General features: G+C 31.8%; 3 protein-coding genes across 4 annotated transcripts; 1 reads left to right on the plus strand and 2 right to left on the minus strand.

The window, feature by feature from the left end:
* Positions 1 to 628: 628 nt before the first annotated feature.
* LOC140052038 (MOB kinase activator 1A) lies at positions 629 to 10,565 on the minus strand. The gene is made up of 5 exons (XM_072097414.1): positions 10,419 to 10,565; positions 9,262 to 9,425; positions 5,966 to 6,059; positions 5,034 to 5,167; positions 629 to 2,576 (listed from the first exon to the last, which is right to left on the minus strand). Exons 1-5 carry the CDS (start codon positions 10,430 to 10,432, stop codon positions 2,341 to 2,343), a joined length of 642 nt encoding a protein of 213 aa, XP_071953515.1. The 5' UTR covers positions 10,433 to 10,565; the 3' UTR covers positions 629 to 2,340.
* A 143-nt stretch (positions 10,566 to 10,708) lies between these two features.
* Positions 10,709 to 17,611, minus strand: LOC140051099 (eukaryotic translation initiation factor 4E-binding protein 2-like). Its single transcript, XM_072096196.1, has 3 exons — positions 17,334 to 17,611; positions 15,497 to 15,667; positions 10,709 to 14,863 (listed from the first exon to the last, which is right to left on the minus strand). The coding sequence occupies exons 1-3, from the start codon at positions 17,464 to 17,466 to the stop codon at positions 14,829 to 14,831; spliced, it is 339 nt and encodes a 112-aa protein (XP_071952297.1). The 5' UTR covers positions 17,467 to 17,611; the 3' UTR covers positions 10,709 to 14,828.
* Positions 17,100 to 21,465, plus strand: LOC140051098 (leucine-rich repeat-containing protein 20-like). 2 transcript variants are annotated; one of them, XM_072096195.1, is made up of 5 exons: positions 17,100 to 17,246; positions 18,571 to 18,673; positions 18,948 to 19,091; positions 19,737 to 19,904; positions 20,146 to 21,465. In XM_072096195.1, exons 2-5 carry the CDS (start codon positions 18,610 to 18,612, stop codon positions 20,277 to 20,279), a joined length of 510 nt encoding a protein of 169 aa, XP_071952296.1. In that variant the 5' UTR covers positions 17,100 to 17,246; positions 18,571 to 18,609; the 3' UTR covers positions 20,280 to 21,465. The 2 variants fall into 2 exon arrangements, with proteins under 2 accessions (XP_071952296.1, XP_071952295.1); XM_072096194.1 differs by lacking the exon at positions 17,100 to 17,246 and adding an exon at positions 17,869 to 17,906.
* Positions 21,466 to 21,658: the final 193 nt, after the last annotated feature.

The raw sequence follows: 21,658 nt of genomic DNA on the forward strand, positions 1-21,658 counted from the left end.
AAACAAATAACAAAATAGTGCATACTTCCAGTGTGGATTTACATTATTGAAATAAGTATACTTAATTAAATTAACAGCATTAATACTAATTTATTTGATAGTAAATAGAGAGGCATATTCACATAGAAAGATCAGCATTGGCGTCATCCTGCATGCCTGCTTTAAAAACTAGAGGCATGTTCATATTGGTGCTGTTCTGCATGCCTGCTTTAAAAACTATTTATTTGTTTGAAACTACAAATTGACAAACATCATTAGATAGTTCTCCTGTACTATTTACAAACTTTATAATGATATACAGTATATATATTTATTTTTTTCTGATTAGTCTTTCTATTTAATCTTAAATGCATATTTTGGTTTAACTTAACAGATTTGGTAGGAATAAGCAAGGTGTAATAATAAACAAGAATAGAATACATAAATATTAAATATGAATATATGGAAATAAATGTGTGTTTTTTTTGTTTCCTTGTGAAAATAAATATATTTGTCATTTACTGACAAACCAATCACAACCCAAAGAATGATCAAGTTGTCAAATAAGACAATAAATATAAGTATAGACACAAAAAAACTATATCAAGGTAGCAGTACTAAAAGTATAATAGAAGAGTGTTGTATCTGCATAAAGCTATATAATAAACTGCATAATTTAACATACTTGATTTGTGCCTGATTTACAGTACATATGGTCACATATGAATGTTATACTATAACTCAGTATTAACATTTACATCACTCCATAATTTAATAGCAATTAATTAACATGACAATTGAGTCATGTTAAAGTAATAGGATAACATTGATACAAATTAAATATGTGTACAAGAAAATAAGTGCACTGTTACTATTACATTTCAACAAGTTCTTCTTTGTTATGTGAACACAGACCTATAAAAACACTGACAAGTTGATACAGTATTGTATGAAACCATTGGTAAAGTTCACTGCCAACTATACAAGTTGTACTCAAGTTATATTAATTCCATAAATACATGTGTAGTCTTAAGTAACACCATATGAAATAAATGGCAATGACTTATTCATTTTTCAGATTCACATACATCTACTTTCACTGAGAAAATGTCCATTATTGTATGAAGCCAGTGACTGTCAGATAACAACACTACATGCAAAAAAAAGTGATATTCCACAGACCAGTAGAATAGTCTTGAATAACACCATATGAACTGAAAAAAAATGTTTACCACCAGGCAGGTAATACTTTCATATAAACACCAGACCTCACTACAACACCAAGAAGTTTGATCCATCCTTGTATGATGCCTTTATAAATTACATGGAGACTATTAAAACAACAAGATATTCCATGTCTTAGCTCTTTCTACACTATCAAACTGTGATGTGCCCAAATATGGTAGTGATATGACATCATCGTGTCCACATGAACATATGAACACATCACATTTTTTTGTCACATTTGATAGTGTAAACAGAGCTTTAGTCATAAAGGACACCACATACATGTATACCACACAACAAATTCACATATTAGCCACATGTAGATCCAGTGATAAATGAAGTCATTGGGTTTGAAATGCTTAAATACTTAACCAATTCAATTTTTAAATACAACACAAACAACCAATCTGTGGGAATAACACTTAATTTTAAAATAAAATTACAAAAATAAATATAAAATAATTTTAGCTCCTGGACTTTCCTAAAGCATAACATTAATACCTAAAATAAAACAACTAAAAATGTCAGTCATAATAAAAATAATGATCTGAACTCAGGCTGAAATGAAAATACTTATTATCTACATCTATTAACTTTTTACAGCAAAAACAAGAAAATAATCAAATATAATTAAAACCAAACTGTTCACTCATAATTGTCTTGAGTTGATTCAATGAATTTATGTCATGTCACTAGCAAATATAAGTGGGCACTGATATGAATTACACAGCAATAATGGTAGAATTCAAGTAGCATGAACCAATAAACTAAGTCCTTAGTGACTGCTATGTGTTGTTATTATTTCATTTTTAGTTTTTGATATAAGTACATGGTTTATATTCATACTTAGTTGACATATTTGTAATGAGCAATTTGTTTATGACCAGCAGTAAGCAAACAGCAAAGGATGATTATTTTGTATGGATAAATAATGAATTTTTTACTTGCTGTATTTTTAATATTTTACTCAATTTTTCGTGAATAGAATTAGCTTGTCTATCCTAGTGCCAACTTTATTTTCAGAATCGATGTATATTTGATACATAATTTTCGAAATTCACAAGCTGCTTACAATTTTTCAATCTATCATTTTGATTCGTGTAATAGTTGGAACTACATCATTCAGTCTGTTGATTACTTTCCCAACAATCTTTCGATAAGTTCTTGTAAGGGCGCAAGCTCTTTGCGATCAATTAGGTTGAACTCCTGGACAAAAAAAATAAAATGTTTGAATGATGTGTTTAGATGAGCTTCCTCTTTGAGTCCTACTACCTCCTGGAAATGCTGATGATAGATGTGTGCATACACTCGAAACAGACGCTTCAGTATTGTTTTGGCAATTGTCAGAAAATTCTTTGGAAATGGCACTCCTGTGAGATACAAAAAAAGTGTTTTAGTTCAAGACACATTGTTATTTGGACGGGGCACCAACATACTGAACAGTGTTCTCCCGAAGCAGGTTTTGCCAGCAAGATTTGCCAGTTTAAATTTCACACTATAGGCATTTTAAGATACTTCACACTCACGTCATATTGCGAATTTTGGACAAAAAGTGTTTTGAGAGCGCTTTTGATTTAAACATTAGCGCGAGCCTATCTTTACCGCTGAGAATTGTATTGAGAAACCCGAAGACTTCACGCGAGCGAGGCGAACTGACTAAGAACATTATTACTATAGATTTTCACTTCATACACGCTTATTATTGAACAATAGTTAGTATAAATATCTGCTAGTTAATTAGAGACATTCGATGTTACTAAGAATACTAAAGAAATTACTTATAATACAAATTTAAAAGATTTATAACGATTCTAGTTTAGGTAACATTCGCCCATTAACAATGAAAACAAACAAATCCTGCGTAGGAAATCGCGGAACTCTAAAAACTTTGTTTTAATATCACGCTAAAATTGTTTCCGAATTTTTAAATACATATTTGTAAATATTATGTTAAATTTCAATATCTTTACTTTTAATCCTCAAAAAATCAAAATGTTGATATTTTTTAAAAGAATTTTATGATCATTTGAAATCGGGTATTTTTACTATCGATCGCGCTCCGCCGGTGCCCGAGTAGGTGTGTACGCGTCGCTTTTGCAGGCTCTATTCCCAGTAGCGAGTTTCGGTCGCGCTAACATAAGCAATGTTTTCTACATGTACATGCATTAGGGGTAAATTATGTTTAATTGTTTTTACCGCATAACAAAATTCCCAAATTTATTTCTTTTCTTGCCTAACCGTTTCTGTCACCCTAAAATCAAATGCTTTAACTGCATAATTTTAAGCGACAATAACATACAAATAGGCCTACTATAATTTGATCACTTCTGCGCAATACTTTAAAGTTGTTGTATACAATTATTTTAAGAATATAAATAAAAAAACACAGAAACTAATAAAATGGCAACTAATTGAAAAGTCAAACTCATTTATTTCATCAATTAAATATTTGAAAAAAATCAAATCAAGTAAGGTACTGCTGTGTAGGCCTTAAATATGATTACTGTATTTTTTTAGTTTTAATTTGTATAATGGCCTAGGCCTAATAATATAGTACTAACAACATGTTTATTTCTAAAGGCAAGTATAACAAACAGCTTTATTTATTTACCTTCAATATTAAATCTATGAGAAACCTCAATTATGAGAATCATTTAAATTTCTGTCACCGTACATTTCATTATAATGAAAACCTTTAATTTAAAAGACATTTAATTAATAAGAGCTGGTCACATTTTTTTTAATGTCAACATGCTGTCCATAAATAGCCGCTTTCTCAAGTGATGCAAATGTTTTCTGGAGTCAGATCCTATAAAAAATATAGAAATATAAAAAGTATGTTAATTTAAATATGTATTTGAAAGATGGGCTAGAGGTATAGGCCTACTGCATGATAAATTAGGCTGAAAAACCTAGCATGTGGTCCTAGGCCTACTACAAGGCCTAGCTTGATGTTTTTTATCCCATAAAACGTTTGAATTTAATACAAGTACAAAATCTAATTTATATAGAGTTGTAAAGTGTGGTACATTCAGTACATTAATTAAAATAAATGAGAATGGGGCCTAATATTAATAAATAAACATGTAAAAAAATTGGCCTAAACGACTACGTGTGTATCTTATACGCATTGATTAACACGCAGTACGCGTTGGACCATCAAGGCTAGGCCCAGCTTCGCACAAACCACCGTTATACATGTGATTTGTTTACCTATTTCAATCGCCATTTAAAAAATACCTGAAAATATCAACATGCCCATTTTTTGTCAAACGAATATTTACATTACATAGTAACTTTTTATTTAGTCAATCGTTTACTCAAAAATTGAGGAATTTTTTTATGGTCTCGTAAAAATGTACAATATTATTATTGATAAAAACCGTATAAAATCTAACAAAAAGAAGAGCAAATTCAATGATTACCTGACACGATCATAACTGCTATCCTGTTCCAAAAACCAAGTCACATGCTTCTTCAACCCTTGCTTTAATTATTCTCATGAATTATTCATAAGGAACTATAATTTAAGGCTTTCAATTGGTTAAAAGAGTTTAACCCTATTAAAATTTTAAATTCACATCATTTCCGGGTGATGTTGTCGCGCTTCGATGAATCTCAGAAATCACAAATGACCGCTAGAGGGCTCACTACTTTTTGTCTAGTCTAAATGAATGTGACTTACAAATGCACCAACATATATATAAAATTGGCACAAATATTCAAGACTATCTGTTCCTTCTGGTGGTAGAACTAGCTCTTAGCATTAGTCCATATCACACTATAAGTGTTTTAAGATACTTATAAATGCAAAGTTAATTATTTACCAATTTTGGAGGGAAATAATGCCTCATCATCAACTTGGTCTTGTACCCAACTCATTAAAAAATCTATATATCGTGGTGCTGAGCACTTTATTGGTTTTTTAACTGTCTGTCCATCTGCCCAGTGGTATTCATACCTGAAGAAAAAAACAATTTCAGCTAAAGAGGTTATGTCTCTGTTTTTATCAATTAAAACATGACTTAACTAGCGACTTTACATGAACTTCATCAAACCACTCTGTCGACATTCTTTATCTCACTGACTAAATTAGCATTATACAATATATCTTGTAATAATTCCATGACACTATATTGTTTATAGGGGTTGCTGTGACCTACTTTACTTGTTCACTATAACTCTTGTTATTGCTCCTACTAGCTTAATAGCTTATTGTAAGCTTATTGTAATCAATATCAGGGTTCATAATTGTTTGCAGTTTTGTTACATCATTAATTCCCTCAAATGTTATTATACCATGGAGGAAAAAACAATTATTTTTCCTTCATGATTATACTAGAATAGTGTTCCTTGGATACAATAATAATAATAATACCAGTGGTTAAGGTATACAATTGGAGAATACTGCTCTGTCTACACTGTCTAACTAGTTTGACAAAAAAACTGTGATGTGCCCAAATATGGTAGTGATATGACATCATCATGTCCAAATATGGGCACATCACATTTTTTTGTCACATAAAGTTTGATAGTGTAGACAGAGTTTAAGACTTGGTTTGTTGTTTGTCGTCAATAGAGTATTCTAGGGTAACATTATTAGGGCATAACTGATGAAAACGCCTTTCATACTCTCATACTATCCAAATATGGATGGACATTGTACAGGTTATTTTATATCATCTGAAAACTTGTTGGTAAGAATATCCAAGAAGCAGACTGATTTACAACAAGAATACTGAAATAATTATTCCCTTACTTTGGTCCTGCAGACATGACAGGACATTTATCAGCAGTGCAGAACTCTGTTATTGTTCCATACAACATGTTTATTTGATTGAAGAAGTCCACAGCTAGTAAAAGAAGAAAAAAAACATAATTAAATATTGAATACAAATTTTATGTAAATGATACAAAATTATACTTACTGTATAAATAATTCATGTTCCAAGCCATATTGAATTTTAATGATTGAAATGATAGATAAGAGACATAGTCCTGTGCAGTTTCTATATTTCAGTTCCTGTACAGTATGCACATTTTCCTGTTTGTTTTTTTTATTTAAATTCGGAAATTATGTTTTTTAACTTCCTGCCTTCTATAACTTGTGGTGTGTAAATGGCAGCCATAATTGTTCAGAGATATTATCAAGTATTATTTATTGTAAATAATCGGTATTAATTAGTGTTTTTCACAAATCAGAACAAAAAATCCATATATTTTTGTATTGGCGTGCAGTAATGACACATGGATTAAAAAAAAAACATTAAAATTAAAATTTAAATATAATTAATGACATTATATACGTTGCAACTGTTTTTTGATTTTTTTAAAGTACAAAATAGGTTAAAATATGTAATGAATTTAAGTACAGTAAGTTATGGAACAGCATCATCATTTATTATTGTAGCGTACTGTTACTATGGAAACAGTAAATTGATACTGTTAATAGCAACCTATACTATTCCACAGATATAATGAATGTATACTGTATTTATATCTCCATAATTTTCAATGATTCTATAATGATTATTATATATTATGTATATTAAAAATATGACTAAAGATTTCGAACAAGTTTTAACTTTACAGAAGTTTACAGAACACCTGGAGAATATCTATTTGAATACTATGAACAATTTGAATACAAACTGGTACTGTAAAAGTAAACGTCTTGGTACTGTAAAAGCCAGGACTGGTACTGTAACTAAAAGCCAGGATTTGAACCAAGAATTTAATTTATAGGGCCATGAACCAAGGACTCCATGATTGGAAAGCTTCATAACCAACAAGCTACTCAAAAAAGAGGGATTTTAATATTTCTAAAGATTTTTATCTGATACTCTCGGATTGAACACGCACTCAAATGAAGGTCGAAATTCATTTATTATTACCAGATGGAACAAAAGCCATTGCTAATGGTTTTAAAAGACAAATATTGTTATTGAATTCATTATGCAAGACATCAGTAGTTGGGTTTTTTTCCTCTTAAGAATGCTGTTAAGCAACTACTGTACTGTAGGTCCCTCCAACTGTAAACTAAAGATCAGGTTTGGAGGGGAACCACCGAAAGGGGTAATATATCCAATTGTGGGATAGATTAAATATTAACTTACTAAATAGTTACTAAACTGTTGTAACGCATGACTTTGTCAAAAAAGATTTTATACAAAAATAACTACCAAATATTCAAAATGTAATGTATAGCATATTTCAAATGGAGAAGAATTTATATATAAAAATTGTTTAATTCTCTTGGTATTTTCTGAAGAATCTTTGGTTTGATGATGAATTCTTCCTGGTTTGGATTTGAAAGAAAGAAACCATTGTTTAATACTATACTGTCTAGTATTTTATGAGTTTATCCATACCAATCCAATTGGATAAAGAAATTCTTATCATACACTAATAATAAGTCAAGTTTCTGTTTTGTAAACGAAATTTCCTTCTCAAACCTACTGTAATAACTAATATACTTAAAGCCCCCTTCCCTACGTTTTTTAGATCTAATTTAAGATCACAAACTATATTTAATGTAAAAATAATACTATATGGTCCTATTGCGATAACTTTTTTCGTCTTTAAACGGTTCAAAATGTGAAAAATAAGTCGATTCTAATAATTATAGCGGCCCGCTATGAATCCCAAAATGCATTGCGCGCGGATTGATATTTTTGTTTTTCACCTGTAATTCGCCCACGTTTCGATCGATCGTGAGGCCAAAACAAATGGAAGACTCCTAACTTTTCAGCGAAAATACCGGGTTTCCCCCAATTTGTATCAACGGAGTCTGGCAAAAATAGAAAGACAATTAATGCAGCAACTATACAACGTCAGGCTGGGTATATAGCTAGCGTACGATGTTCGTACGTTACCGATGTTTACCAGCTAGGCCTACAAAACTAAGCTAGGCTAGGCCTAAGACCGTCCACGAGAGGTCGATCGCCGCGGGCTACTTAGGTAGTGCATTGTTTCTCACTTTTTATCATAATTTACCATAAAACGTACATTTAAGACAATGAATGACATGGTTTAATGTTTTTAAAGTGATATATATGTATTATTTTCCAAAAAACGTCCAAAATTGCAGGGAAGGGGTCTTTAAATTTACAATTTTCAATACTAGTACTATGAAATACATGAATGCCTTTTATTCTCAAATATGCTGCTTCTAAAATCCTTCTGGGATAATTCAATAATGTTGGGAGGAAGGAAATTTGTGAACAACATTAAGTTCTATTGGTTATGTTTTGGATATAAATAATGCAATTAATAATGGAAAGAAAGTTATTATGGATTTTTATAGGAGTGGTCACGTGTGTAGATTTAATACTATATGACTCATACAGTAGATACTATCTACAATGCAAACAAAACGAAAGCAAATAAAAGGAGATGTATAATCTTCCCCTGAAAAAACAAATTCACTAGAATAAAAACTTCAACCTTGATTTATCCAAGATGCTTCACACAGATGGTCCCAACTTGGAATAATGAAATATTGGGAGAGACTTTGTGTGGCCAAACCATAGAGAACACTATGTTTATTTTTTTTAATTACATCAAAACATCTGCCTCAGACGTATTGGCCCATACCTTTCCTCGGTTCAAGGTGGGCACTGGACGAGAGAAGCCCTTGATCAATGTTAGGACCAATCAAGGTGCTTTAAACAATCCTGGCTTTGTTTGTATCAAACCTGTTAGTGGCGGTAATTATCGCTGTTTGTTTCGATTGAATAAAATGAAATATTTAAAAAAATAGAGAGATGATGCTATTTTATCCATTCATGACTTTTAGCTAGAGATCACTTGAAATTATTGGGAAACTCATGTATGATTAAATACAGTATCAGGAGGCTTGGGAGGTTTGTTTGTTTAAAATCATAGTACTGTAAAAGAAGCCCATCTAAAAAAAAGCTCCCTCTGTGTTTTGAAAAAGTAATCTCCAAAAGAAGCCCATCTCCAAAAAAAGCAAACTCATGAGTCCTGAAAAAAAGAAGAAACCCATGGGCTTCTTTTCAATGTTTTACGGTAACTCGTTTGTAGTATACTTACTATTAACAGCAACCCATTCATTGAGCTCTTCTCCTTCAGGCAAGGCAACAGCTTGTCGCAAGTTGCCACTTCCGAGCGTCCTTTCCGCATGTTTCATCAAGTCATACTGATGTGTTCCTTCAGGAATATTCTTCTTAGGTCGGAATGTTTTAGACCTTGTACTACTGTTGTTTGAAATATTAAAGATTATTAATTAGAATAGAATGATGAGTAAACAAATGCCAATTAGCAAAATAATTATGACAATAACTTTTGTGTTTGACAGAAAAAAATCTCATCTCAAACTTGTCTTGGAAAGCCATTGAAACATATTCATCAACAGCCTCAAATGTGGAAAAACCTTAGAGCTTCCAAAGATCCCTGGCACCAGACCTTTTCCCCTGTTTGTCTGGATGATATTTGCGGCTATAGAACAGGCGTCATCCTAGTACTGATTGCTGGGTTAAAAAGCTCACATATGCACAGTTTAACAGTAAATGCACAAAGTTTAACACCGACTTCATTAACCGGCTGGTTGCAGTGATGGGGTTAGGGATCGGAGGGTTTTGCATTTTTTTTTCGGCATGGACATTTTTTTTTTGTCTTTATTGAGGGTTACGGTAGCATTATTTGGGGGGTAGGCCTATTTCCTATTTTACGGTTGTGAAAGGACGTGATCGTCGATGCCTGTTCCCTCTACTGCAAGTCTGGATCTAGATGCCACAACAGTCGGCAGACAGAGGGTTATTGAAAACTCCATCACCCTTTTGACACTCTACGTAACATTTGATTGGAAGAATTTGAACATGAGAATGTATGTATGAGAAATTAAAAAATGTAAATTACTAACAGTAACACCAGAAAGAAATATACAGTGTAATGATAATGTTAATTTGAATTGAGGGTCTACTCTCTATCTAGGCTAGTAAAGTAAATTATCAAAACTAGACTTTAAAAGCTTCAAAACCACCAAGACAGACGATTCATTCCGCTTGGCCTTAGCCTAGAGTACTAAGCCGGCCTAGGCTAGGCTAGTACTTGCTACGCTAGTTAATAGAGTAGTGAATAGCCTCTACCAGCTCTCTCTAGCCGGCCTAGCTAAATGTAGGTCGACGTCGTACGTAGGCGGCTAGCTAGGCTAGTCTATGAAGATGATGAACTAGCCTAAATAAACTTACAAAAGAAAGCTCATTCTTCGTCCTCCTGACGGGACTCAGCTTCACTATTTTTCTGAAAAACTAATTCTTGTATTCTTGTAAATTGTTTGTTATAAATTATATTTGTTTTTCTTCTTCCAAATCACCACGACATTTTATGATGGATAAACTCGAGCGAGATTTTTAGTTGGAAAAAAGATAAGGCACGAAAACCGTGATAAATGACGTCATAACTGCCTGACCAACCAGTTTTCAATAAACGTCACACCCCCATTCCCCAGTTAAAAATAAAGTAGTACATTTTACTAAAATTCTATATCATTGTCAACTTTTATTGTTGAAAATATCATCCATCCATTGTTTTCCATGCTCCGTGTAAAAAACTTAAAAATACAAAAATGCAACAACACAAATAAACATGAAACTCATCTCATTATCAAGATTTTATGCGATATATTTATTTTCAATTCACGTTCATCATACGAATCATACGTATTGTAGATTATTTCAGTACACTTAGCATATGTCATAACGTTGTTTATTTTCCAAGTTAGAGGGACATATCAAATCTGTAACATTCGGGTACATTTTTTTTCTTCATAAATAGGGCCTTTGTCAACATTTAACCTTCTCATGAAAATGAATCTAACAAAACAACCATATTATTTATATTCATGTAAACAAAATGATTTCATGAATTAGGCCTAATAAGGAAAAGCTGTGAACTCGGTCAGATGGGCTCAATATAATAAAATAATTGTAAATTTAACTGAGTGTTCAAAATCAAAGTACACTTTTACATTTATTTCTACAAAAATACGGTCAGACTGATTTTTTTTTCTTAGGATTTAAAAACAAAATCAATGCTAAGCTATGTACAACAAGCTCAACATACCATGTCATCAAAGATAATTCAATCCGATTGCACAGATTATGAAATATCTAACATAACATCTTTCTCAAAATCACACAAAATTCAACAGTATATTCCAATATTCTGGGAATGACATGCAACTAGAAAAATAATATAAATACAATCCTTAGAAGGTATTATCTATGACTGAAAGCATATTTTTTTTTTAGAAATAAATCTTTTGTGTTGTTCCCAACCTTAGATAAGAATAAAAAGTATCCTCTTAAATATTCTATCTGTAGCATAATAGCAAGATCATTTTAATTATTATTATTATTAGTATTAATAAAATAAATTGAAACCATACAACTAAGTACTGTGTGTTGATAATAAGAACATCATGGAGTTAAACACAGGCCATATACATGGGCTGCAGTCGCGTGCTAAAATTTGAGTTAGTGTTTACCGTGATAGTGAGCTGTAGTTGCGTTTGCACACAACTAAAAAGACAGGCATAAAATTAAATGTGACCATGTATGATTTGGGCATAATCTGGTATGAACACAAATAATTAATTCTGCTGTAGAAATACCTAATTTTCCAATATTCCAAATAACCTTTTAATTTAATTAAATAACGTGGGATAATGCACTTTCAAAATGATACATACTGTAGTGTAAGTGATGTTCTTATTTGAATGAAAATAAAATAGATAAGCGAACTATAAAACATCAGCATAAACGTATTCTGGTGAATTTTGATTACAAATTAATCATTTTTCAGGTGAAAATCCATCTTTAATAAAAACAAGTTTTTAGATTTTAGTAATAATAATCATACTGTAGTATGTCTCATTTCGAATACATATTGATAAAGTACACATAAAAGAAAATGTAAGGTTCTATCATGTAAAATATATCTGAGGTATATATTATAAATTGCCATACTATTATAAATTGGCTCTCAAATTTTATAAGGAATGATCTAGAATTATCGTACACAAATCGGGTATGAGTCCACGTTCCTTGGAACATTAAATTTGGTTTGGTAGTGTGGGGTTTATACTTGAGAATGAACATGATTGTTTGAAGGGGTTTTCTACCATGGGGAAGGGATTTTTACCCTGTGGTGTTGCAAATATGTACTGATTTTAAGTATGTGTAATTACCTACAAATATGATGCATAATTGTACATAGGTAACAAAAGAGATGGATATGAAAATAAAGGGGTATGAAGTTAGGGAGTGTGAAGTTAAAGTTCAGAATAAAGATATGATTCAAAACATTTTATGTTCGATCAATCGTTAATTTTAAATAATGAAATATAAGGAAAACACTTTGATTATTAGAGAGGTTATTTATACCCTGGTAGGTACCCAATTTAAATATGACATTGGGTAAATGATCTGCTGTAGTTTGATAAACATTACATCTAAATCTTGTATTGGATTTAGCTGTTCAGTAAACTTAAAAAGACATCCTGATTCAAAACTCAAATATGAAATATTTGTAAAAATATTTTAACAATTTATCTACATGTTTAAGAAATATATTAAACTACCTACAATATCTGTTTGTTTGCTGTCAAGATTATTAAGAGATATGGTGGTTTGTGTTGACAATATTATATCAATTGGAAAGAAACCCTGCCAGCTTCTTTCATTAATTTATTTCTATTACCACTGACTTGAAAAAATATGGGGTAAAAGCCGACAGCAAACAAACTAATTTTTTAGGCTTAATGTGAGAAATCCTAAGCACCATTGTGAACACTGCATGTTTTATTAATATGCAGTTAATTAAAAACTTAAAATAGTAAATTACAAATAGGAAAATATAAGCATGAAAAATGTAATTTGTCTTAATTAACTTTATATTTCAACATACAGGAATTCTCAAAGTTCTGCCTGTAAATAGGCAGAACCTAAAAACTGCATGTTGAGATATAAGGTTGGAGTTCAGTTCATCAAATCCTTCTAAAGCTCTGTTTACACTAACTAAACTAGTTTGACCAAAAAAAAAGAGTGAAGTGCCCATGGTAGTGATATGACATCATCGTGTCCATATATGGGCACATTACTTTTTTTTTGTCACACAAGGTTTGATAAGTGTAGACAAAGCTTTATGAATATGTTTGAAAATGTTAATTATCTTAATACTGTACACTGTTCTCCTATGTATTTTATGTAGATGAAAATAAGTTATTTGTAAAATATACATTCTCGCAATTTTCATAATGAAAATTAGCACTGTTAAACAGCTGATTAGAGGTATTTTATGATTGTACATCAACATCATAAATAGAGTAACATGAAAATCTATAATTAATATAAATTTGGGTTAAATCAATTATAAAATCATTTATTAAGCAATATTAAAGGAAATATCAGTAGGTTCTATAAGAACGAATATAAAATTTATATAATTGTTTTGAGCAAAAATTGGGTTTTTCACCTTTATTTGTCTCAAGTATATAGCAGGGCAGAGCCCCGTCTCCGGTACTTAAGCATACATTTATTTTTAAGAAAGTCTTTATTATATTTGGTATTTGAAAAAAAGCTGCTCATGTTTTGTCCTATTAACAATACAAAATTAAAGTAACATGAAATTATTGAAATATAATCCATCACTTTACTGCAAAGCAGAAATGTGATGGTGTCCTACGTTTTACCATGAAAAAAGTAGCAATCTTGAATTTCCAATGAAATACTACATGAAAAAAGTAGCAATCTTGAATTTCCAATGAAATACTACATGAAAAAAGTAGCAATCTTGAATTTCCAATGAAATACTACATGAAAAAAGTAGCAATCTTGAATTTCAAATGAATGACCAAAGTGTCTAGAAGATGATTGGTGGATAACAAAATATTTAAATTGACCCAAAAAAAAAAGGAAATAAAAAATAATAGAATTTAAGATGAACTTAAAGAAATATTGCAGTTCTACAGTAAAGTATGAAAGCTTACAAGAGCAATAATAAGTAAATTACAAGGCTTTAATTTTTATTTTAAATGGAATTTAGCAAAACTGCTATTTAAGCTGACTGAATGTGGATTAATGCCATGTTTGTTTATCTTAATTCAACAATACAAAGCATTCTATTTAGGAAAATCGCAGAAGATGAGTATAAAATTGACAAATTGATCACACACATATTTTGTTAATAGAATAACGGTCAATTCTGTAATAAGACTGTACTTATGAATCTAAACTGTATTCATTCAATTATTTGACAAAAAAATAAAACAATACTGTTGACTTGAACTTGGTAATTTAAAAACAATTGTTTTTAGGATTATTTTTTTGTTATCATTTTAACTACTGTAGAAAGAAATGTTAAATCTGGCTTGTAGCTTCTATAATTAGGTAATTATTGAATAGACAGCAGTTTCTATGATTGAGTATATATATTTGATGATGTTAGACCTTGATTCACTGAGACATTACTGTAGGCTTCTCTCCCCAGACTACTTTTATTGCACTGAGCACTGATTTTGCTGCTGCTTCCAAGTCTAGTTTTTTTTTAGTCTGCAAAATGATGCTAAGTTGCATGGGAGTTGCAAATGAAGTCAAATTTCAAATATCCATCTCGAACTGAGCTTCTTCAGCAACTAAGAAGAATAAAATTAAATACAAATCATTATAAACAGTATTGTAGTTTCACAAGACATAAACACTGTTGTCAAAAGCTAGCTTTTGGAGGATAGATGGCAGCAAACAGTGTGGTATACACAATACACACAAATCTATGCATGCATATAAGCCTAATATACACGTTCTATTCCGGGAGCGTATATGGTACTGTAAAATCACGAAACAAAAGCTTGCTACTGTCAAGGTTTAAACATTAAGGATATGTTCAGATCCATGGAGTTATGCTTTCCTATTGATATTATAATTAGCGTCGAAACAGTAAAGTGTTCAGATTTTGGCTTTCATTTGAAGGTTAGAGGTCAAAATCATTGATGCATGACTTTCGTATCGTACGCGTCGTTCACTAATCTTGTACCTGAAGGTTGCGTAACGAACAAAAGGTCGGTGTCGTAAAAGGTGGCTTCCACTCTTTTCCTGGTTCTGACCCTGGGTACAATACGAAAGCATAACTCTGAAGGTCTGAACAGGCCCTGAGTTAAGTTAAAGTAGGAACTTGTTAAGAAGCAAAATTAATGCTACTTATAGGGCAGTAATGATCTAAGGCCACAATGTTTAATTTAACCTCCATTGAATCCTAATTGGACACTTACTAATGACATCATCAGTTGATGATTTTGGTTTAGGTTTTTCTTTAAACCCATCATCAGTATTACCAGTAGTTGTCACCCCTTCAATGTACGGTAGATTCTTTGGTGGCGTTTGAGCTAATGGTGAATTGCGCATTTGCATCAAGAAGTTTCTTTCGTAAATAATGCGTGTTCCTGGAAAACAATTATTGAAAAATGATGTTGATTAAAATTTCAATTTCAATAAACAAAGAAAAAGCACTACTGATATTTAGAGGCACCAACTGCATACTTTTAATTCATGTATGTATCCCAGTGAATAAAGTATACAAATACATATCCTGCTGCTGACATATAAGGCCATCAACGGATGTGCTCCAGCCTACATATGTGACATCATTACTCCGTCAACCAACTCTTCGCTTCGTTCATCCAGCAGACTTCTTCTAAAACCTGGACCCCGTTCCAGAACTCGGTTTTACGGTGATCGTGCTTTCGCTGTCGCAGCCCCAAAACTCTGGAACACTCTACCCCTCGAAATACGCTCATCAAAATCTGTTATCACATTTAAAACTAAACTCAAAACTAATCTCTTCAGAGAAGCATAATCACACGCTACTACTTGCACAGATCTTGGAAAACACAGCGCTTTGAAACCTTTGTCTCTTGCGCTTTATAAATGTTATTTATTATTATTATTATTAAATGCATGACTTACTCTACCCATGTGGTTCTCTTTGTGTAATCAATGATGTAAATTATGTAACAATCAGTAATTACAAATGGCACAAAAACTGAAACAAATCCTAGTCCGAAAAGTTAAAAGGACAAAAAGTGAAAAACGCAAAACCACCTTTAAATGGTTATTCACATGGCAGGTCATTATAACCCCAAAACCAATTATTATTTTACACCCTATTGTATGTGAATGTGAATATCATTTTATGTGTGAGATAATGGTACTGTAAGTTAAGTATAACACACTTCTCGTTGAATGATTAATTGAATATTTTATATTTTTTAAATGGTACAAATAATTTCATTCGGTGAAAGATAAAAATTGAACTTTCATCTTTTACCGAATGAAATTATTTGTACCATTTCAATCTACGGTCAGTAGTGACCGTGGTTGTTTATTTTCAAAGGCATTGCGGGCCAATTGAGAGGGCAGACGGCACTGGCCGCGGTAAAAATTTGAGGCCTGCAATCATAAACATTCATTATTCAACATGCACAAAGGCAGCTGTGGAAATAACCATACCATGTAAAATGCAAGAAAATATGAACAAATTAATTGCCTTTTGTTTCATATATTCTAAATGTTTTTCAGCATCATTCTCTTTATTATTCTAAAATAGATTTTATCTATTCATGTGTTCTTATTTTTACTTGATTAAATTATTAACGATTTAATTTAATTTAATGAATTCTGCCAAGGAAAACTAAAAGTAAAAAGAATTATTCAGTTTAGGCCAAGTTTAATTGGCTTTTAAAAACAATAAATCAATTGGTTGCATTAACTGTATTTATATACTATAAGATTGCATCATACCATTTTCTACAATCATTAGGAGAATCTAATGTAAATAGTTTTAGCAACAACAAATCAACGTCACGCCACCAAAATGTCACGTGGGTTTGTTTACAACGAGCTAGTTGCTCATCCATGCCGAACTTTAAAACGGAAAATTTTGAAACGAGAGTTCATACTAAATGAAGAATTGCATTATTTAAAATTAGGCGAAACTTATAGGCAAAAAAATATATGAAAAACGTAATTCGTTATTATCAAATAGAAATATTTTATTTTTAAAATATTTTAAGTAAATGTAAACAAATCTTGTTTCAAGCTAGGCCTTACCTCCTGGTGTTGTTCCAAACATCGTCCCTCCAGGCGTGGTGCCATAATCGCTCGGTAACTGAGATGGGTCAGATACTCGCACTGTTCGTGTTGGGATATTTCTTGTTCCAGAAATACTGTTTGTGCCCGACATTGCGAAGAAAGTATTAATGCTTATTTGTAAAGTAATTTAGGAGAATGGTTTACATTAATATGGGCTTACGAGCGAGTTTAGTTGGACCTAATTCAAAATGCTTCTGACCGCGTTGTCACGAGATGGTGGAAGAAAATAAAAACAAGAACGTTGGACTGCGACCTCTCGCTCGGCTTTCCGATACTTCCCGATCAAAATACGATGATTGGACTCTTAACATCTAATAAAGTTGTATAATAAACTATATTATACGATAATATTTAACCAATTTGATTAGCTAGTCTATATGCAAAATTACAATATACTTGAATATATTATTTTAAATATTTTATAGAAATGAAAAATCAAATTTTGGTTAATTTAAATTTGTTTATAATGTCGTTAATGATACTCCATTTGTAGCAGACTACACCTTTTACACATGTTTGTTTGTGTCCCTGGTTCGTTTCATTTAATTTTTCTATATATATTTTCAGTTAAATCTACATTGTAGTAATTTCGCCCTGTTTTTTAAAGCTTTTGTGGAATAAGCTGTAAATAGCTTCTTTCTCTAGCTCTACTAACTAGGTCTACTGTCTATCCTAGTAGTACTACTAGGCCTAGTAGTACTACTATAAAATAGGCCTAGAGACTAGCTAGTTTGACTATTATTGATGGAGGCTAACTGGCCTAGATTATGTTACGTACTACTTTCTCTACTCTACTACTAGGCCTAGTACTGGTAGCCTTAAGAAGGTACTACACTACAGTAGCCTAGTAATAGTAGTAAGTAGGTAGGCCTAGATTCAGAATCCACAACCAAATAAATAATTAATTTGCATGCATCATCAGACATTTGCCATACGCCCTAGAGTTTTGTTTTGTTTTGTCATTTTGAAATAGTAGTTACTAAAACCTAACATTGAAATTGTAATTACAAAATCCAGGGACCATGAACAGCAACAATTTTGTGATTCCTCTTTTTGTTCATTTGGTCAATTGAGAATTATTTCTATCCTTGTTTCTACAAATTTAAAGACTACATTATTATTATAAAAATTAATTCAATTGTTTATTGAATGTTTACAGGTTGTCTTATCTAATAAACTTTTTGTTTTGCATCAGAAACTTGGGATTAAATGATTAAATAGTTTGGAATTGGAAATGGCTTCAGAGGTGGCTGCTGTTGTAAATCGATGTGAAAGCGGAAAGGAAAGCCAGTCATTAGGTAAATTATTGATCCCTTGTAAAAGCAGAACATTACTATATATTTATCTATTCTATGTTTATATTTTGAGAAATTTTGAAAAGCTAGTCTGTGTAGTCTCTAATATATGACCAAGTAAAAGTACATTTATAGTAAAGTATAAATAACAAATATTGATCGTTTCAAAATTCACCTCACCCAAGTGACCATTACCTACAGTTTAAAAAATCTATAGATTATTTTTGCCATTATTAAGCATTTGAGTTCGTAATACCATAATAATTTTATTTTTTAGATTTATCAGAGTGTGGCTTGATGAGTGTACCAGATGCCATTTTCCATCTGATGCGGGAAACAACTATTTTGAAATGTGACTTATCAAGGAACCAACTTAAAAAGCTTCCTGCCAAAGTAGCTACTAAATTCAAAGATATTGTAGGCAAGTTGTTGGAATGCATTTTTTAAGTGCAAAAGGATATTGCATCATTAAAGCTCTTGTTTATTAAAGTTGCTGCAGGTTATTCCTATCAGGGAAATGTTGTTTCTAACAGACTCAATAAAAGAATGTTTTTACTGAGGTCTAAATAATAGAAAGTTAAAATTTACTATTTAAAATTCATTCTGAACATTTCATCATATCCCAACAAATAAAAATATTTTACTTAAAAGCGTGGCCAAATCATAGAGGGTGCTATCATTTTATAAATGCATCTAAAATAGAGGGCCCTATTCAAACATTTTTTTTATAGTTTTATGCACTATAAAGTATTGGGTTGTGTTTTGTATATAAATCGAGAGAAATTGCATCTTTAAAGCGAGACGAGAGATTGAAATTAGGGAGGTTATTTTTTCACCTCCCTGTTGAAATATATAGAAACACCTGATTATAGGGAGACCTACGAGGTCAGACTATGTCACTACTGGAAAATTAGTCTCCTTGATGCTTTTTCGTATGCGTTAATATAATGGCATGTGATCAAGTGTTATTTTTAACTGCTAGTGGGCCGGCCATGTTTATTCCGTAGGCTGAGGAATACCAAGTTAACACCACAATCATTAGATTTTTATAATTTATTATTTTAAGAATTCAACGCTTCAAATAACCAGCTGAGTACACTTAGAGATGAATTTGGACAGCTTAAATCATTAACTCATCTTAACTTGTCAACAAATAATATTGAAATGGTACCAGAAGCAATATACAACATGCCTTCACTTATTCATCTAGACTTGTGTAATAACAACATTTGTGGTGAGTCAACTTGAATTTAACCTTTGACCAATCACAACATGATTGGCCATCCAAACTTTCCCTTGTGATTGGTCAACTCACTTGCACTGCATCCAAGTGGAAGCAAGCTTGACATATTTTTAAAGGTTTTATAAAGTTTGCGGTACACCACATATATTAGTTTTGAAAACTGCTGAGTTTCTCAACGTTTCAATCAATATGCTTTGATCGTCATTGATCATATATTGATTTTTTTTTGTAGAATTTATCACTTCAAAATTGTTGGAGATGAAATCACTGAAGATTGTAAATTTAGAAAATAATCCATTGACATCTGATTGTTTTTATCTACTCTCTAATCTGAATGATGTTGAGGTGAAATTAAGTGCACGTTAGGCTGGGGACAATGAAACCTGAACTTGACCATGAAGCTTCTTGACTTAAAGAAACTGGGTTGAACTAGTTTGGATGCGACGTACTTATCATGGCTAAAGCAACTGTTATCGGTTGCCACGAACAAGTGAAGATTTTATCAATTTGTCAAGTTTGTATTGCAGTGCGAGTTTGAAAATGTTTGTATAGACTGAAAGATAGTATAGAGACTTGACCGTGAAACTTTTCATATAAATTTAATTTGAACTGGTTTTAACTAGTTTAGAAGTACTTCAAACAGTTACTGACTGTACCGTTTAAAATCAGGTTAGCACTAGAGGCACTGTGCTCGCTGAGGGCCTCAAATGAAGTGCCAAACCTAACCTCTTATGTCCTATATTGTGCATTGCATTTTTCTAAATTTAGTTGAGGGGGTGGGGGGCTGCAGACCAGCTGAATCCCTTATGAATCTGCTTACTGTGTAATTGATGTACTAGCTGTTCAAACTACGAGTAAGTCCGATTGCTCATTTATCTCCACCAAGGAGGTATATGTAGTCGATCGTCGTTTTGTAGATGTAGTCGACTGGTTAGAGTATTCTGTAGGTTCAAATTTTCATTTTGACTTGAAGTCAATATGTGATGAGTAATTTTTTTATTTCAAAAACCCTAAAAATGTATTATTTATTTATTAGTTTCTGGGAAATGACTAGAAAGTAAAAAATAGTCATGCTTCATTGCACTTAGATTCTTAATTTCTTTTTTTTTACATAATTCAAGTATAACAATAAGGTTTTAACACTGTCACATTTGAACAATATGAAATCATATATTTTGAAAAGAAACATTTCAATTATGGTAAAAGAATATTGATTTTTAGATTTTGAAAGCTACAATATTTATACAATTTTACAAGTACAGTATATTAAATTATTTTTTATCTATTTTTTAAAAAGAAATGCAGTGCAGGGCCGTACGCAGGGGGGGGGGGGTGCGACGGGTGCGTACGCACCTCCCCCTCCCCCACAAATTGGTCCACATTTTATAGGGTCTTAAAATAAATAAGTACTCAATATTATGAAAATGCTCCGAAATATATTAATCCGCACCCACCCAAATAAAATCCTGCGTACGACCCTGCAGTGTATCTATGTTTAAACATAGATTCATTTATGTTGCATTAAAGCTGTATGTTTTACAGGTCAGGTATGTCGTCCATTTTCTTCCTTCATTCAGAACTTATTTCCAAAGTCCGGAAAATCGTCATTGACGTTGTCTCCATGGTGATTGTAATCGGCTTTCCTTTCATATGTAAATATCAAGGTTTTCCCTGAAGTCAGCATAAACAGTATCCAATGAAACCGCTCAGATATGACGTCAGAATCTATATTTGTTTGTTAAGCT

This window comes from Antedon mediterranea, chromosome 6 (genome assembly GCF_964355755.1).
Source record: "Antedon mediterranea chromosome 6, ecAntMedi1.1, whole genome shotgun sequence".
Classification (NCBI taxonomy): domain Eukaryota; kingdom Metazoa; phylum Echinodermata; class Crinoidea; order Comatulida; family Antedonidae; genus Antedon; species Antedon mediterranea.